Source organism: Melospiza georgiana, chromosome 3 (assembly GCF_028018845.1).
Source record: "Melospiza georgiana isolate bMelGeo1 chromosome 3, bMelGeo1.pri, whole genome shotgun sequence".
In the NCBI taxonomy this organism is placed as follows: Eukaryota; Metazoa; Chordata; class Aves; order Passeriformes; family Passerellidae; genus Melospiza; species Melospiza georgiana.
The window spans coordinates 77,774,842-77,794,495 of record NC_080432.1 but is presented as its reverse complement, the minus strand read 5'-3'; the positions used below and the strand labels follow the sequence as shown (position 1 = coordinate 77,794,495).

The following is a 19,654-nucleotide window of genomic DNA, read 5'->3' as shown; positions in this document are numbered from 1 at the left end:
GTCTGTTTGCCTTCTCATATCTCCTCCATCCATAAAATCTAACCATCTAACCAGGAGAGCAGTACCTCCTCCTCTTCAGAAAACCCCTCATGAGTTATTTTCAGATACTCTGCTAGCAAACTATTTTTTCTCCTACTATCTCCCTGTAGAACTACCATACATGGATGCTGTTAAAACTCTTACAGTGTCACAATCTTTCATTGCTATTTTATTTTATCAGACTTTATCTTATCAGTCTTCAAGTATGAACAAGACTTGAACAAAACTTAGATTTCTGCAAATATAAAGTAAACTACAACACTTAGAAGGTCTTCTCTACACAATTTGCAGCTATGCAATTACACAGCCATCAAGAGTCACAAAAGCTCTACACTCTGGCTGGCAGAAAATTGTGAAGATGCTTTTAGGTGCCAGGTGCTGGGCAGTGGGAAGCTTTGCTGAAAGAAAAGCATTCATCCTACCTGTAAGTTAGTCAGGTATGGTTCTTCGCAGTTCACAAGATGGCTCAGTCTTGCATGTTGAGCTCGTATTTCATTCTCCCTTATCTTCTGATGTAAACTGTTAATTTGCTGATTCTGCCTGTAATACACAAATTTAAATTGGGGGAAAAAAAATGAATGGAACAGAGAATAAAAAAACAGATATCTTAAGACTTATACTGAAGAATACATTAACAATGGTATTCAACTATCCAGGGTCTACACTAGCTGTGGGTTTTTTCTCACTGCAGCCAGACTGCAACTGCAGAAATGCAATTTGGAAACTCTTATCAATTTTGTGTGGGTTGAGGGAGGCTTCTGTTGCCATCTGCTCCCACAGTTAGAAGTATAAGCAGGGAAAAGCATACAGAAAGCAGAACAAAACCAAACAAAAATGGCACCTTCATTTCACTCGGACTTCTGCTTGGCCCCTCTCTTTACCAAAGCTGACTTCTGATAAAAGCTGAGGAGATTTACAAATCAAGAGGAACAAAAAGAACTTAAGAAGAAAAGGCCATTACATAAGATAATCAGCACAGCTTCCCTACAATGTCTGGCTTTTTGCTTTGCTTAAGGCTTTCTCAATCAACTGCTTTACATCAGATGTACCTTCCCCTAGGGTAAAATACTGCACTGTGTGCTACCACAAGTACCACACACCAACTGCTTGGCCAGTGCACAGCAGGAGCAGCATCAGCACTGTATCACTATTTAATTATAACACAAATTGTATCACTGCTTAAATCATGACTGCATTTGAGCTAGGCAGGGCAAACACCTGCCAGGCTTCTGCCCCAGCACAAGTCACAGCCCCATGAGGTGTGCAGCCACTCTCCAGGGAGCAATAGGCACCTCAAAACCTGACCCCAGAGTGGAGTTGTCAGCACCCACCAGAAACACACAGAGACCTTTCCAGTAAGCCTTAAACCAATTTGGTGCACTCTGTAATTTTCCTTCTATTTTATTCTAGGATATATTTGTATGCAAGCAATAAATTATTTTTTCACAGTTTCACCTAAGCATGGAGCATGACTTGCTTTTCTGAAAACAATGATGCTGAACCCAGGTGACTAAACCCAGTATTAAGAGGAGATAAATGGCAAATACAGGTTAACTTCAAGGGAAAAGACCTTTCCTGTGCACACACTGGAAAAGCAAATCCTGCAAAGTATATAGAAAAATATCAAAATCTGTTGCTTTTTTAAAAAATTTGGAAGGGTTGTGTTTAGGAAGAACATCTTGGAAACATTAGAATGTGTTCAAAAATATGCATTATATAAGCTATAAACTAATACCAAATATGTATTAGTTGAAAGGATGCCAACTGCAAATTTTACTAGGATGCCAAAACCCAGCTGGAGGGACCATTCTAGCTACTCACATTCTTCTAGCTAGTCATCAGCCAACTGTACCCCTATTATTTGGTTTACAAAAGCTAGAACATATTTTAAAAATATTGAATATAGTAAAAGTTATTTCTCAGCCAAATGTGTTAAAGAAAACATAACAAGAACATTTTTATTCTGTTTCCCTATTTTTATATGTATAAAGAACAGCAATGGATGGAAAACCAGTATATGTAAGTTGCCATTTGTTGGTACCTTAGAACAATTTATTGAGCATGAATGCATAAAGAGAACGTATTTATGTGACTCTGTAGAAAATCTTAAAATATTTTGCATCAGCACAGGTGATTTTGAGGCTTCCCTATTCCCTCTACTATCTAGATTGAACAAGCTTGTACAAATACAAAAGGAGTATGCGACATCAGAGGGCTGTGCATAATTCTGGTTGTCATCTGTAAGATGGCACTACAAACAAAAAGCTTCCAACTTATTTTGGAAGATTAGGTAAAGGAATATGCTCTTAACTTGTAAGAGACCTTATAAAATCCCAAAAGTTTGTACAATTATATGAGAAAATATGAAGTCTCAATGACTTCTGTGCATGTCTGGTCACAGAGAACAAAATTATTTAGTATGAGTTATTCCAACCTATGAACTGAAGCAAATTTTTATTTTTTTATCACCTTATTACTTCCTAGACAGATCTATTAAAAATTCATTGCTTTAAAATTATTTATCCATTCGTCACATACCCCTTGAAACCACTACAGGATTTTCTGTTTATGGCTGATTGTAATTTAGCAGCGCCTCCCCTCCCAGGCAGGATTTCAAGAGTCTGAACACTACAGCCTGGAGAATATGTTTTAAAATATTTTTGAACTACCAGTGTAGTTGGAACTACATGATTGTATTTCTTTTCATAATCCTTTCCCTACCCTACCAAATCTCTACTGCAAAAAAGGTGAGACAAGTTAATCCAAGATGAGACAGAACACAGAGTTTAACTAGCTTGCTTCTTTTCACTCTGCAAAGCATGAAACTCTCCATTATATAACTTTGCCAACAAAACACACTCTAGAAATGTTTTAAGGCTGTGTAGACCCCACAACTTCTTCACATAACAGCTTCTATGAAAACAACATTAGCCTCATGGCACCCTGAAACAAACACTTTGCTGCATAACCAGAGAGTCTGGTTTATTCAAAAGAAATTTCAGTTGCTCTCAAAAACACAGGTTGTCTATTACAGTGGGAACATTGTCCTCAGAAGCCTCCCTATTAGCAATCTATCAGCCCAGCACTTCCAAAAAGCAAAACCAAATACAATCAGCCTTTAGCATTTAAGTGCCTCCAAGTTTCTTTAGTGCTTCTAGAAGTCATCTGAGTACAAGTGGGCACAGCTCTGGGCATGGGGGAATCTGACAGGAATGCAGCCTTCAGTGCACAGAAACCAGACCTCACCTCACACAGCTGGGGTCAGTGAAAATGCTGTACCTAGGCACATGGAAACTGCTTTCCTTCACAATGTCCTTATTTTTTTCCCCATAAGTGCGCGTTACAACTTTATGCTGACAGCAAAGGAAGAGTTACAGGTGTACTATGTGAGTGTCATGGCACTTTTCACATGGTTTCATTCAGCCTCTTTGTCCAAATGCAAAAATCACTATTTTACTTCAAGTGTCCATCTTGACACATCCCCTCCCCTTACACTCAGACGAAAGTTGAAGAGAACTGGAGGCAATACCCTGATCCAAAGTCATCAACCAACCAAAGGAACTCAGAGCTGAGAATTTTGTTTAAATAAAATAAATAAAAGTTTAAATATTAAAATAAATCAGAAAAGACAGGAATAAAAACCATCCTTTTGGAACGGACATTTTAGTGTTCCTTATGTAAACTGATCTTCCAGAAGGAAATGGCATTAAAAGATGCATAAACTGTAAATATTCTACCCAATCAATTAATGCGAACATGAGACTAATGACCTTGTTTTCACAAACGCTTCTGACACAAATCTTTCCAGCTGTCCCTCAAGGTGTAATATTATTTCCAGAAACTGGGGTTGGCAGGGCAGAAACAGACAAAAAGAGAATCTAAACTTCTCTCATGGTAGGAAAAGACCATCGGGAACAGTTACCCACAGAAGAGTTGTGCACTGAAGACATCTTGTCTTTTTCTTCAGGTATAATGATTTAAAGGGATATTTTTTTCCTTCAGAAGGTGCCTGTTTGCTATATTTTTATCATTCTTTTTTTTTTAAATTTCACTGATATACTGGACTATGCCTTTTCAACCCCTTTTGAACCATAAATAACCTGAGATCAAATCCTCCCTGTACTGATCTCAGGTGCAATCTTTCTAAGGGAACTTCGCAGAAGTGGTAGGTTATCCAACAACATACAAGACTCAAGTGGTGGTTGTGTGCTGCTCTATGGTCTCCTGAACCAGCTTTTATGTCCCAGTTTCCACATGTTAGATATTCTAGTTAGATTATTCACAGAAAGCCCTATCATTTTCACAAAGTAATGGCTTTGGCTTATTTCCAGGTCTTAATAAACACACGTTTTGCTCCTTTTTTTTTCCATTACCTTCAACATTCTTTATTTTTGTAAATAAAACTTCAAGGCTTCAGTCATGCTTCACTACTTCAGATCAATGATATTTTGTTAGGAAGGAAAAATTAAAAACCTGTCATGGCAGATTGTACCATTCTCTCACCTTTCGTAGAATTACCAATTTCCCAGAATTGCCACCCCTTCATGAAATCCTAACACTAGAAATTAGGCTACCAAAGATGCTGATTCTGTGTAATTATTTCCTTGGCATTTGAGGAGGGTAGTATTCCTTATCTTTCTGCCTGCCACAAACACTTCAATTCATAATCTCCTCATCCTGCGACTCTACTTAAAAGCTGTCTAGAATTCAGAGGAAAACTTCTAATGCTATTTGACCCTAACTAAATCTATTGAAACTAGCAAAAAGAAAGTTAGAACCATAACCATGACTTATCAATGGAAAGAGGAAGGTCTTTATTTTGATTCAATTGCAGTTCTGTCCTTTAGCTCAAACAATCCCCTTTGAAAATTCAAGGATGAGGATGTGGGGTAGCAGAGAACAGCAGTCAACTCAATGTGCACAAGCCTGGACTGTCTTTAGAGACCAGCATTAACAAACTACTTAATTTAAAACTGATTCTCCTCAAGTCTCAAAAAATATTTGTGTGACATAACTGACATTCATATAGTTTTCTCACATTCACGCAGGACAAGTGTGCACACATGCTTATACAGACACTCACATATGCATTTGTCTGGAAATAAACCATATTTCTCGAATCTGGGACCAGTTCACCCATTCTCCACAAGCCCATCTTAGAAACCCACATCTGCCAGAGAAGCACTTCATCCCCTCAACTTCTAAGCTATTCTTCTTAACTTTAATTTTTAAATTAGCATACATTTAAGTCCCACACTCTAAGTCAAGGTAAGACCAGTATCTTCAAACAATTTAGGGACTTTAGAACAGAGCTTCCTCCACCACAGAGGGGACAGTAGTAACTTCTTAAGAAAACAAACGACAAGTGATGCTTACCTTCAAAAGTCACAAGTTAAGAAGAATTTTCTGCTTTAAGTGAAAATGTCTGAGCAGACTTCTTTAGAATCAGGATACAAAGTAAAATACAACATGGATCTATATTACAGATATAATTTATTCCATACTGCAGCTGAAGGTACACTGCTTTGTTTTGTTGCTTAAGAAGTTGGATACAAATTTTTATATCCCTTTGTTTTAGAGGCATGATCTCTTGGGACCAGAAGTCCAACGTGCAGAGTACTGATAGGGAAAGAGATCCTTAGTACACAAAGTCCTAAAAACAATGTGAATACATTTTACGGAATTTGGAAGATAATGCCAAAGAACGCAAGCATCAGCAAAGTTTAGGAGAAAATATCTCCAATTTCCTATGCAATAAAGTCTCCTTTTTTTGTGAAATTGTTCTAAGTGAACCTTTCTTCCAGTCAAAGCAGAACTTATCTGAAGGAAATAGGGGAGCAATACATTGGGGAGTTGAGACATGATTTCTGCTCTGTATGGATTGGTTTTTCATGCTATTTTTGAATGACTTTTCTGAAATGCATAAAGTTTGAAGTGCTTGCCTGACACACTAGCCTGAGGTAAGCTAGTGCTAAAGCAAGGCAAGCAAGAGCACAGATAGTAACTCTACTTTCTCAAAAGCCTTGTGCTACTTAATCAAGGGAGTGAGGCATGAGAGGGACACAGACACAAACATCACTTTTGAGAGTGGGCTGCACTCTCCCTCCCATGGTGGGAGCTCTTCACCTTCCATAGTCTCCTGCCAGGACAAACACAGAGCAACTCTTGAACCTCCCCTGCAGTTCTCTGCCAAATACTAGAACTTCCTACAAATATTTAAATATACAGAATACAAAATAGTTTAGCACCAGCTCCACAGAGAAGTATCTGGGATGGCAACTGACCAAAACTCCCCAGTGTTGTACTGCAAAAAGCAAACACCACCGAACCACGGCTGATGAAAGACAAGCACTCAGCCTGAGGGAGGCCAGTTTGGACACTTCATAGAAGATGTGCTCATCAGCTGGAGAGATCTCAAAACATAACAAAAACTACTTGATGACTAAAAAACATTACCCAGGAGGAAAGATTAAGTTATAGCAGGAAAAATTTTCTAACATTTGAGCTAATTAATCACCAAACTGCCCAACCAGAAAAGCTACAGAACATCTGGTACTCCACATACCAATAGTGTAATTATCTAGTGACAGCACTACTGCTTGCCTTTCCCAGGGCCTGGCAGCCGGGTTAAATAGGTGATTTCTAGCCCAACATCCTCTATTTATTGCCAAGACATAGGTTATTAGATGAAAACAAATTTCACCAGTGTAACTAGCATTCACATCTGAAAAAGTGACCTTTTAAAACAGCTAAAATTATTACTCTGTAACAAAACCTTCCTGAACATTTACCAGCTCAAGACATACAGAAGCCTCATCCACAAGTTACCTGGGTAATTTGTGATATTGGAAAAAGATAATGGCATCTTTTAAACACTTTTATTGGAAGCAAAGTGTATTTCATACAGCAAAGCACTCTGAGGAGGTTCCTTGCAGCCCCACTCCCTGCACAGGACTCCCTGTTATACAAGCATGCACTCACCACGTGGGTGGTATGAAGCTTCAGGTTCCTCAAAAATGGCATCAAATTATCACTCAGGATATGCTAATGCTGCAGATCTTAACAAGCAAATCAAAATTAAATTAATTACAGCTTTATACTAGCATTAAAATGAGTACTATCAGTGCACATACAGCTTCATGCCATCTACTGAAGTCAGGACAATTTGATACAAGGCAAAGAAAATCTACTTCTTTTATTTCAGTGAAAACTTCTAATCCTAATTCAGAATTGGATTCAAAAGTTAATGACTTAGCAAGTCATTAACTTTTTAAGAATGTATATGTTGTTACAGTCTGAGGGATAAAGGGATAAGAATTATTCACTAAAATTGCACTTCCAAATCTGCCTGTCCTGTTCAAATGCACTTATGCTGTCTGCAAGAGAACACTGCATGCACAAGTGTTATTCTCAGCAGCTTGTGTCATATGTCCTGATATTTGGCATTTATTCATGTACCTACTACACGCACCCCCTGCCACACAAACTCTGCCAGGACCACACCAGAGACATCCACAGCACCAGGTCAGCCTCAAAAGACATTCAGCATTGCACCAAACCCTGCAATTTCAGTGGTGTTAATGTACTGAACAGAGGAGCAATGTGAAGAATTAAAATGCGATGCTGTGATTTTCAAAACCAATGCAAACACTGCTGGCTCCCTCTGGTGCTAAATATAATGCAGTGTTACACTCTAGGCTGCTAGAGAAATAAGGCAATGATATAATCCAATTATTTTGTACAGCAGGTGACAGACATTACAGTAATAAGTGTGGCAGCAGGAAATTTCCTCTTACAGACTAAATCCTTAAGTCCTCATTCATGGCCTGTGTAACAGTTCTTGTGTGGAAAAATCATGAGACACACCTTAAAGAAGTGCCACTGTGTTCTGGGATGCACACACAGAGCAGGCCTGCTTTCCTGCACCATGTTTTTGCTTCTGAAAGTAGAGTCTTCCCCTCATTTTCTTAAGAGTAGACTTAAAAAGCATTTCTGGTTTCTACTTATTAACTTAGCAGTGACCCCTAGAGCAGTTTTAAAAAGCAAACCAAAACCACTTTTCAACCCATTCATTTATGCTGTGTATTACTCAAATTAATGCTAAACAGACTACACAAAATACATCAATTTAGTTTATCTATTACTAAACCTGTTCAACACAGCATACAGATTGAAAATCAAGGTACTTGATTTTATTAGTATTAGAAACTTACTTGCTACTATTCCTATCTGGTAGATTTCCACTGCAAAAGAAGGAAATTTAATAATCTAATCTGGAAGGGCTGATTTTTTTGCCTTTTTATTTTTGTGTGGAAAGAAGGAAAGCAGGCAGCATGCTTCCCTTTCCTTCTGCTGTTTCTCCCTTTTTTAACAAGACCAAGGTACAACACCCTAAAGATACTACTCTGTACAGAGTATCCATTTCCTACATGTCAACAGATTTAATAAGCACTGCTATCAAGAACAAGGTGTGTGATGCTAATCTTCTCAACTTCCTCCATAAGTGGGACCAGTACAATTCCCAACAAAAGAGTGTTTAACCTTAAAAAAAAAAGGGTTAATGACCCTGTGGATGAAAGGGAGGCTGGTGACAAGGGCAGGAGGGAGGCATCGCTGGTGTGCCTCTTTCCATCCAGCTGTTCCTTGCACTTGCCAGCAGCAAACAGCTGGGTCTGGGGCACCGTGCCAGCTGCTCTCCCACTCCTCTGGCTACCAGGCAGCAGGAGGTTCACACAGCTCTTCTGAGCTCCTGTCCCCTCAACTACCGGATTGTGAATTCAGCATACAACTTAAGGAAACTGCATCTTTTATAACTCTGTGAAAACCACATATACAAAGAGTCCTCTCAGCAAACACCTCCTACCTAACCTCATTCAACAAATTACTTTCTTCTCCATTTGCCCAAAACATAAATTTTATTCTGCAGTTTAGCTACCACCATGTTGAATTAACTACACTTTAGCAAACTTTATGTTTTTTATTTTAGGTCACTACTCCCAAAGAAATTCAGACTCTGAAAAGAAGTTTAAATTAAGCTCAGGAAGACCAAGAGTTAGAATACTTAGGTTTATTCCCAAATACCGTTCTAAGCTCAGTGCAAGAAGGCCCAGTGCTCCCACGTGCTAAATGAAGGTAACACCACATTTTCATTTAGTGCTGCTTTGTGCCTTGAAGAAGGGTAGTTTTCACACTTAAGCGTTATTAACACCCCATCTAATAAGAAATGTAACACTAGTGCTTCTTCATGGAGTTCTATTTCAAGGTTTTTGCACAGCAGATATGTACCATTTTCCTCATGAGGGAAACCAAAAGTATTTTTATGTATCACAGAAAGCACTATCTCTTCTTAAAAAAAACCCTGAACAATCTCTTGTTAAAACTTCGTAAATATGCAACATCAATTTGTATTAATCTTGAAAACACAAATCCACTGATGTTTTTATTTCATTTAAAAATACCTTTTAGACAAATATTTTGCTCAAATGGAAATTCAATATTCAAAGAAGAGCCTGTTCTGTTACACTGCATTATTACAAATTACAGTATTTAACACCAAGTATCTACTTGAATATGTAACATCACTAAGTGGTCTGTTCCATTTCAATAGCTTCCAAACTATATGTTTCCTCTTCAGCTGAATGAAAAGAAATTATCTAAGCAGACTTCTGGCGAGAAATCCTGAAGGAACTGTATTCATTATCAGAAAGTCACACAAAAGAAATTACTTGTACAAAAAAAGAACCAGCACACCGTCACTGGGTATCAAGAAATAGCTTTTCTTCCTCCACGTGGACAGTATCAGGTAACATTAGCAGGCAGCCAGGTTGCAGTCATTTCAGAAACTACCTCCTTGACTGTAAACACACTTTCAGCGTCAGAAGAGCAACACCAACTGGATTTTCAGCTGCCAGTGTGTAACAAGCCTTCATGTGGAGTGCACAGGATGGTAAGCCCAGCAGAGGCTGCTGTCATTACATTGCAAGGGTTCCATATTGTTGTCCCCTTATTACAAGAGTTTCATAAACCCTTGATAGTTCTCATGGACAGCTCCTCTAGGCACTGACTCCTTCTTGTCCTCACAGCAGCCACTAACACCAGTTCCCGTCAACCAGCCAACCAACCCACTCTTTTATAACACTCCTCTGATTGGCTACAGCTGTGGCCTGTTAAAGTCAGGCCTGCTCCTAATCTTTAATAATTGGCTTAGCTGCAACTTCTTAGGGGTAAGATTACTTTCTAGACTACCTTTATTTGCTGCTATTCTATCCCCCTACAGAAGACCACCCCAGCCATCATGAGCAATGCGCTCACAAACACTGCAGACAGCCTGGGCCCCAGGAGGTGGGCTGCAGGTTTGCTACTGCAGCATTACTACTGACATAGCAAGCCTGAAAAAAAACCCACTGTAATTTAGATGGCCTTTAAGCAGCTGATCAAAAGGCTCTGACAGAGTAGATGTAAATAACAGCCAAAGATGTTTCCATTTTAACTTCTTATCCCCTTGGGAGATCACCACCTCTTCAGGAGAGCTGGCAGAGTGGGAGGGTGAGCCCATGCCTCAGTTCCTAACTGTGCCATCTTTACTGCAGCAGCAGGTAAACACACTAACATCCTAGATCCAACTGGGGAACCCAATGACAACTTCAGTGATTGCTGAAAAGCCACCACAGCTTCTCAGCTACTGGCCAGAGTGCTAAGGGACAGAAATACCTTCAGCCCCTGCAATTCCTCATTCTGTTGCAATAGAGGAATGAACAGATCTTACACAAGCATAATCCTCCTGGTACTAGAAACTGTGAGTTTGGGCAGTGAGTTGCTATTAAGGCCTGTTCAGATTGATGGGAATTTTAGTACAAGCTTATATATTCATTGACATAAAGATTCTGGATTTATTGATTTAGTTTTTAGTTTTTTAGCAATTTGTATGAGGACTGGAATAGGAGGAGTTCACTGCTGAATATTACTACAAAGGCCAGCTCCTCAAAGCTTTATCAACTGGCTTCAAATATATTGCATTTCTGTACTTGTGATGGAATAGAAAATCAGCACAAAGAAGCTGACCCATTTCCACCTTGGAACTCCCTTACAAGCAGAAAGATGTCCTATACAAACCTGTAGCCTGGTACGAAGCTAAGAGGGGAACCTGACAGCAGAAGTGGCTCTTGGGCTCACTGTTCCTTTGCCACTCCAGAGGCATGAAACCTCCTAAATACATTTCCAACTTTGTGTAAGACTTTAGGCCAGCTGCCAGTCCTCTCTTTGAGCAGGATTAGCTCCTACATACTTGGGCATAAATAGTGGCTGGACTGAAACCTAACAAGTTTTCTAAGTAGCTCTCCTGAAAGCCAGCTTTTACACTGTAGCTTTTACTTCATCTAATCTAAATAATGCAGCAGGAGCTGGGTACTTACCTATCAATCACAAACTCCTTCTGTCTTAGCAGCCCTTCTTTAATTTTCATTAGAGATTCCCAGTTGCTGGAGTCCTGATAGCTGGTAGCTGGGTAACTTGAACGAGATGTTCCAGGTGAAACCTGCATAAAACAATTGTAGGATTAGGCCCCAGAACAGTGAAAGTAAATAATGTGCCACATATTACAGCATTTACGAAGTGGTTTCCTCTTACAGAAACCTAAGGATTGTTTTTCAGTTTAATTCAGATTTGCTTTGTACAAAACAACTGGATTTATAAACAAATTTCTGGAAACAAATTTCAGCCCAGTGTAATTGATTTTATAATTTCTCTACTAAACAATTCATAGCTCTGAAAGCAGTTTGGAACGAAAAGCTCACTTAGAATTAACTGTCTCATCAAGAGGAAGAGCACAAAGCGTTCATATCATATCCTGCTGCAATCCTTGCAGCGCTTGAAAAGCCAGGGCTGGGTAGGCTCAGACCTGCTGGTAATGGCAGGTAACAGTCACCACTGCCCTGTTCAACTCCTGCCCATAACAGTTTTCTCTTTACAGAGAAAGAGACATTTCCCTTGATGTGTGCGCACTTAAATACAGAATATGGGAATCTGGCTAAATTGTAAGGGAATACAACCTTCACAAGTAATAGGTTTCAGGCTTTCTATTAATTTTCACAAAAACCAGGCTTCATGTCTTGCAACAAACTGAGGGCAACAACTGAGCTAAATATGAACCAACAACATCATGCTTTGGAAGAAAAGTAAAAATACTGGGACATTTAATCAAGAAAGCATTTATTACAAATTTATTACAAATATTTGCATCAGGAATTCACATAAGGGAAGGTTTAAGTTAGAGCTTCTGAGATCAAGCTGAGGAGACCCAGCATCAGCTGCCATAAAGTATCATTTAATCTTTCATCAGTTTTTTGAATCACTGAAAAGCGATAACTCTTTATTTTCTGAGAAGCATCCTGGACAATGCTGTCTTTCTATGTTTTTGAAAAAGAGCAGAAGGAAAAAAAGTACTTTAAGCTCTTTTTCCTTTTATAGCACCACAATGTTTTAAACTTCATCCGAAATTACAACAAACTGTATTAAGACCAAGACATGTGATCAACAGTTAAAATAAGTTAAACAATTGCCAAGCACTGCATGCTTCTGGTCAAAGTTTTACTGTGAATTATAACACTGAATGGAAAGAATTTATTGCTTAAACCTCAATAATACCATGAGGTACTAAAGTCAGGAGCCAATTCCCCACAATTATAATTGCTTCTGTAACTTTAAAAAGTATGTCTTCCCATTCAGTTTACTTCAGTTCAATCCCTAGCTTGGTCACTGATGTGTCTCTGCACATTTCATATTCTAATTCATAACCTAAAACCAGGTAAGATGACAGGACTTAAAATTTCTAAAAATCTTTCAAGACTGTTATGCCCCCACCTCACCCCTCATCCCCCCAGGTCCAATTTATCTAAGCTTCAGGGAATATTTATTTTGCTTAACAAACTGGAGAGCTTCAATAGTAAAATCTGTTATGAATAATTTAAAAAAAAAACCCAAAAAACAAAAACTGACCACAAAAACCACCAACAGTTCTACACATTAAATACTGTACACCAATTAAAAACAAAATCTGAACTGGTGATATAATATTTTTTTTTGTTTGGGCAGTGATCTAATAAACTCAGGAAAGTAACACATATGTAGAGTCTTTACAGCTTAGAAGTCTATTTTGCCTGGGTTGCTCCATCCAGACCACATCACTTTAAAGTCATCTTTGGTGCTTACAGGATACCTTGGGATTCTCACATACTGTTCTGTATTAGTTACACATACGACTGGCTGAATTGAGAGGCACCAGCACAAACCTATTCCAGGTAAAGTCTCACAGTGAGCCATGCCATGTCATGCAGTACAAAGTGACATCATCAGGAACTATCACTGAACTTGATGTTATGAATTTGTTTCCTTTGTTTTTCCCACTATAGTGCTGATTAATGCTTTCCTGCATCCACCTCAACACCATTACACTACAATCAAAAGAGAAAAAAGACACAGTCCTTATTGCAGCTGGGATTTGATCTTTCCTTCTCAGAGCCAGAACTTCTTTCTCTACTCAAGAGAACACTCACAAGCATTTGACATGATAAACAGGAAATATATGGCTTTATAAAGCCAAATCAATTTATTGAGCATGATTAATTTTGTCTTTAAAATTGAACTATAAAAATGAAGAAATTAAAGACAGCAAATTAAATACTGTCTAAACACCAAATCTATCTTAAGAATGAAGACATTCTGGAAGTCACTGGTGGTTTCTTTAAGAGAATTTTTCAATACAAACCCTTTATTTCAATCTAGCATCTCTGCAAACATTAATTTGCACTGAAGTCAGAAAAAACCCCTTCAAATATGATATAATAAACAGAAGTTGGAAAAAAACCCTTCAAATTTGGCACAATCAGTAAGTATACAAGTCAAATACTGTAGCTGCTGAAAAGCAATGCAATGTGTTTTGCAAAGTTAAGAATGGAGCAATATTCTGTGAATGATATGCCAACAATAGTGTGTTAGTGGGGTTTATATTAAATTTAAACCATAAAGCCTCCATAGATTACTCACTGACATACTTTAACTTCGGAATATACCCAGTCCTATGGAGTATATACATGCTTACATACACATACGTAACACCAAATAAAATATTACTTTGTATTAAAATTGTATGCTTCTATTTTTCACTCTGAACAAACGAAAACAAACAAAAATGTTTGATTCTGATATCGTGTTTAATCCAATTAAAAAAAAAAAAAGAAAAAGAATATACTAAAAATACTTCTTAGCACTTCCCAAAATAACAAGACACTCCACTCATTTATGAGCACATGGTGTTGACTACTACAGAAAGCTTTCTAGCTGCTTTGAATTGTGTGGTAACACACAGGCAGCCCGCTTACATTTGGGTATCTGGTCTCCTAACGATATCAAACCAAATAGTGAGACCAGATACACTTCCAGGAGTCATATTTAGAAAGCCATCCACAACTTCAAGCCCTTAACTTGAATCGTCCACAACTACAAAACAAAATACCATCTGGAAAGACACAGCATTCTTTTCTATCTGTCCTACAAAATACAACTATTTTTGTCACCTGGCACCTCTTCTGAGAGTATCAGCCTTGTCCTGAGAACATGTGTTCAGTTAGAACAGTATCCTTTGCACAGTGACATCCAAAGGTCCTCACTAGCTTGTTTTGTGACAGAGGCTTGGCAAACCTTCAAGTCACTGTTGAGGCAAACTCAGCTGCTGGGGAAAAAAAAATAAAATAAGAAATCTTTGCTGTACTAACCTAGATGCAAATACTTACTGCTGGAACAGACATTGCTGACTGATAGCTTCATGCTTATTATCAGTGGAAAAACAATTTTTCCGTGGACAGAGTGTAACAACATTTAGATAACTTAGATCAAATATGGCTGGGTTTTAAATTGTGCTAATTAAAATGATCTTCTCAAACGTGCCCATAGTTTCTGCCTGAAGCAGATCAGGGTCTCAGCACACAGAGTAGCCCATCATTTCACATGTAACATGCTGTATCATGTCAGATGATGGCATTTACTACATCACGAAGTAAAGTCTGAAAATGTCAACACAATACCTAATCTCAAAAAACCCCAAAAACCAAACAACCCCCCCCAAAACCCCAATCGATTTGTAAGAGTTTTTTCATTAAAGTCACAGCTTAAATAATTTAGTGCTGTCCATACTCAAAACTGTAAATGTTCACAGTCCATTACTAACAACTAGCAGAGCACCAAGAATTATGCCAGGTGAGTGATTCCTTCTGGAAAACTGCTTACACTGCCCTACTCTATCATAAACTCCTGTCCATAGGGATCATTCCTCTCTTGCTGCATTTAACAGGCATTACTCAACAGAAAGAGAATTCCTTGCATCCACAGCTAATCCAAGGCAAAGAATCAACACAAGCAATGCTAGTAGGAGCTAAGGATTCCTTTTCTGACTGACAGTTGAGGAAACAAATATGGGTGACCACTCAGGCTGCGCCTCAGGGACATCACTGGATGGATAACGTGGGAGAAAGCAGAGGTGGAGGTGTCATCAGCAAGCCTAAATGGACTCTTGTCATGGAGATGCCTCCTGCCTATGGGTCACCTGTGATGGGAAAAGGTTTAAATCTGCACAGGCAGAGCAGAAGCCACTGAGGAGCTCTGTAACTGCTCCACACTCTAGGTAAGGAAAAAATGATTCACTCAGCCCTTCCTCCTCACACAGATTTCTTCCTAAGATCAATATCAGGTCAGAACAGCTCCCATAATTGAGACAATCTCAAAAGATCATTCATCCTTTTGCAGGTGAAACGTGACAGGGATGGTGGCTGTCAGGCAAGAAAAGCCACAGAAAACTGCAACCATGGAATAAGGCCCTCTTTTAAGGAATGACTTATACAGAAAGGCTGTGCATTGCAGAAATGCACTAGAAACATAGCTACAAAGATGAATCCTCCACACTGTAAAAGACTCTGAGCTGGGCAGAAAAAAGACTACAGACAAGAATGTATAATTTGTGGTATCTGTACCTCACCACCTACTGCTCTACTCTGCTCCATCTTTGCCTTTTAGGGAAGATAGTGTTTCTGCTCAGCAGGATATAATCACTACAATTCTTGGCAGCAACACCTAGGCTGTATCACTTTTTGCCTATGCTTTCACAAATTTCCAGCAGTCACGGGGGAAAGAACATCTAATCATGCCCTTGCACTTTTATTCCAGCCATGGTATGTGCTGTTCTTTGGGGAATTTCTTTAATGTGAAAAATATCATTAAAATCAACATTGAAACACCATCAAATGGTGAGGTACTCAAAAATACAGGTGTATTGTAGAGAGGTTAGCACTGCCAACAGCAAAATAAAAATCAATAAGGTTTGGAAAAAAATCCCAAACACATACTTTATATAGACATGCAGCCTGCAAAGTAGTTAATACAAGAGAGATCACAACTAACTGGGAAAATACACTTGACAGGAACTGACAATTTAATCTGCCTGAAAATCAGCTTTATGTAAGTTCAGGATTGCCTGTATATGGGATGTCAGGTTACAGAAAAAGGGGGTGAGGGAAAGGATAAAGCAGTGACTCTAAACAGCTCTGGCGTAAACCCAGTTGCAAGAATATGTCTGGTAATACAATGTGAGGAACCAGAAAGTCACTGGAACAGTAAAATATATCCAAAGAAGAGAAACCTTGATGGCTAAAAAGCTTAGAATGATTTATGATAAAGAACTAAGTATCACAAAGGTTGAAGATACATTAAATCAGACAGCAAATACCATGTTTTCTAGGTGGAGAGTCCATGTAAACTAAGGTTGATGGAATGGAAATTGAGATATGGCAATCTGGGATAAGAGTATCAGGAGAAAACTAACAAACAAAAATGAGCAAACAACAACAAAAAAAGTCCATCAAACCAACTGAAGAGATGGAGAAAAGCAGCAAAAGCATATCACAAACGACTGAGAGAAGATCCAGATTTTAAGATTTTAGAATCTGCACTGGATGAAGCTTAGGAATTAAAGGGCAATCCAGTCCTTACTTGATGATACATCACGACTTCCTCTGAGTTAGGATTAAATAATTCATTCATGTGCCTAACAACACACTGACTCCACTACTATGCCAAGAACAGAATAATCAGTTAGGCACCAACCTCACCAACAAAAATTCAAGGACCAGAATTAATTTTAGAAGGGATCACCTCAAAGGTATATAGCCAGAGCTGAGCTGCACAGATGCTACATTTGTTGTATGACTTCTTAAAGCTTTTCCAATAAAAAATTAAAATGGTAATGCTATTTACAGACACCACCACTATCACCATAAACTTTGAGAAAGTGGAAAGCTTTCAAAATGGAGAAGAATAAACAGTAATAGCATTCACATGCCTCCTAAAGGCAGCACTCCCTCTAGTCATTACACTTCTACTAACACATTTGTTCAAACTTGCTTCACAAATGAAACCCCCACTGCACACAGGGCAACACACTTAATTCAGACATCACAGATTTTACTCTCATAAGCCTGGGAGGAATCTGACAGTCCTGCAATTTACTGTTATTTGTATATTTACTTCTTCCCCAACATTGTTTATACTGCAGCTGAGGCTCCTGAACTTCATCAAGGTCAGGTCTGATAATCACAACAAGGGAGGAAGACATGATCCCTTCGCACAACAGCTTACAAATGAATTAAGAGCAAAGCATTGCAAGTACACGGTTGCTGGGATACAACAAGAGATGGGAGAAAACAAAGGCTAAGGTCAGGTAGCTATTCACCATGGAGGAAAAAAAATCTTAAAGAAAACACAAGCAGAGGTTTTTTACTAATGGCATAGCTACAGGGTTTTGATAGCAACCACGTGGTCACTTAAATGTAGCATATCCTGCTATCAAAGGGAGGAGGCCTGTTCTCCTGCCTCTTCTCACCACTTCAAACATTCATACCTTTCAGCTCCCTCCCGACAGCCCCAGTCCCACACTCTTCCCCCGTCCCACACACATGAGGGTTATTTGCATCTCAGTCAGACTCTTACCAGATTCAGTGCACTGAGGGCCACGTGAGATCTAGCACTGGCACACACTCTTAAGTGGGAAAGCAGTGTACAAGACAACACATTTTGCAGTGGCACAGCTTTGTGCTGGATTAGTATGAACATGACCACAAGCTGAATTATCTTAACTACAGGCACTGCCAAACCCTTCCAAAGTATCAGTGTACAGACTGAGTATTTTCCAAGCTTCTGAAAAAACCCTATTATGCAGCTGCAATTGTTAAGTTACTGGCCAAGACCTGGTGTTTAGGTAAGCAATATGTTCAAGAAAAGGAACTTGCACAGGAAGATGGCATACCAGAATAAAACCAAAAGCCTCCTGCACTTTATTTTCAAAATAATCCTCCCTGTGTTGGCTCTATGAATTATGACAGCACACACAGGAGCAGCAGCACAGCCTAGCCTACAGTCAGAGACTGCATGCGTGATATCCCTGTGTGTTCAGAATCTGCAGTCAGCAGGGGATCTGGAATAAAGCAGAAATATAGCAGGGAATTTGCAAGGGAAGGGAACTGGAATTCTGGTCACTGCTTAACTGGCAAGGTTTTGCTCCTTCTAGCATCCCTGATGGTACAGTGCAAAAGCCTCCAAGGACAAAGAAGCAATCGATTAACTCCGGCAAGAGGTTGCACGATCCCTAGGGATGCCTGCTGTTAGGGAAGAGTAAAGGGCAGTCTCCCAGAAGAGGCTGCAGCCACTCAGCAGTCCTCCCTGCCTTTCCTGACTCCTCATCTACGTTCCTGAGCTGCACAGGGACCAGCACTCCTGGAACTGCACAGGGGATGATGATACACCCTCCTCTGCTTATCTTCCCCTGAACAACCACACTTCGCTTGCTTTTATGTGTTCTTATAACATTCCTTCATACTCCATGCAACACCAATATTATTTTTGTCATAAATCCTTTCCATTTATATTCTGGCAAATGTTATGAACACAAAACACTTCTAGGTGCCACTTAATATGACGTTAAAAACAACAGTGCCTGGAATTTTCCACTGATAACAACTGAGTCTTTCCTAAGTATAGAAGCACTTGTTTTATTAAGTGTTCATTTTATCTTCCCACTGCACTGAAATTCAAATGTTCTTTACTATAAAAAAAAAATTTAAACATCTGGAGATGAAAGGGAGCTTCCACAAGAACAACTTTTTTTTTTTATTTCAACTTTTAGTTGAAGTTTCACTGGTAAATTCATGATTTCTTTTTGCTTCTTATTCTGTCCTGGAAAGCAAAGTTACTACAGTTATTCAAAAACACTACTGTTTTATGTGCTCAAAATCAGGGCATGTTATTCACTACAAAAACTTATGAACTGTACAAGTAAGACAGAAAAGAGTAAGTTTAGTTTCTTTGTAAGAAACTTGGAGAACTACAAGTGACAAGTACTAACTGATAGAAGTAGATTAGAAAAAAGGAACAGTTGGCAAAAATCAATCATGAAGGACATGTAAAATTGACATCCTCAACCAAGTTCTGATCGTTTAGAAAAACCTTTAAGTTAAATGTACACTGCTAATTCCAACAAATACCAGTTTACTGAATGCCAATCTTGACTGCTCATGAT

At 38.9% G+C, this 19,654-nt stretch overlaps 1 protein-coding gene across 2 annotated transcripts in view; it reads right to left on the bottom strand.

The window, feature by feature from the left end:
• The window catches only part of CEP85L (centrosomal protein 85 like), a 135,840-nt gene that overhangs the window by 16,595 nt on the left and 99,591 nt on the right, over positions 1-19,654 (bottom strand). For both annotated transcript variants that reach the window (XM_058020389.1, XM_058020388.1), the window contains exons 4-5: positions 11,451-11,572; positions 462-579 (exon numbers count right to left, since the gene is read on the bottom strand). In XM_058020389.1, coding sequence (XP_057876372.1) covers positions 462-579; positions 11,451-11,572 — 240 coding nt within the window. The remainder of the gene's footprint in view (positions 1-461; positions 580-11,450; positions 11,573-19,654) is intronic.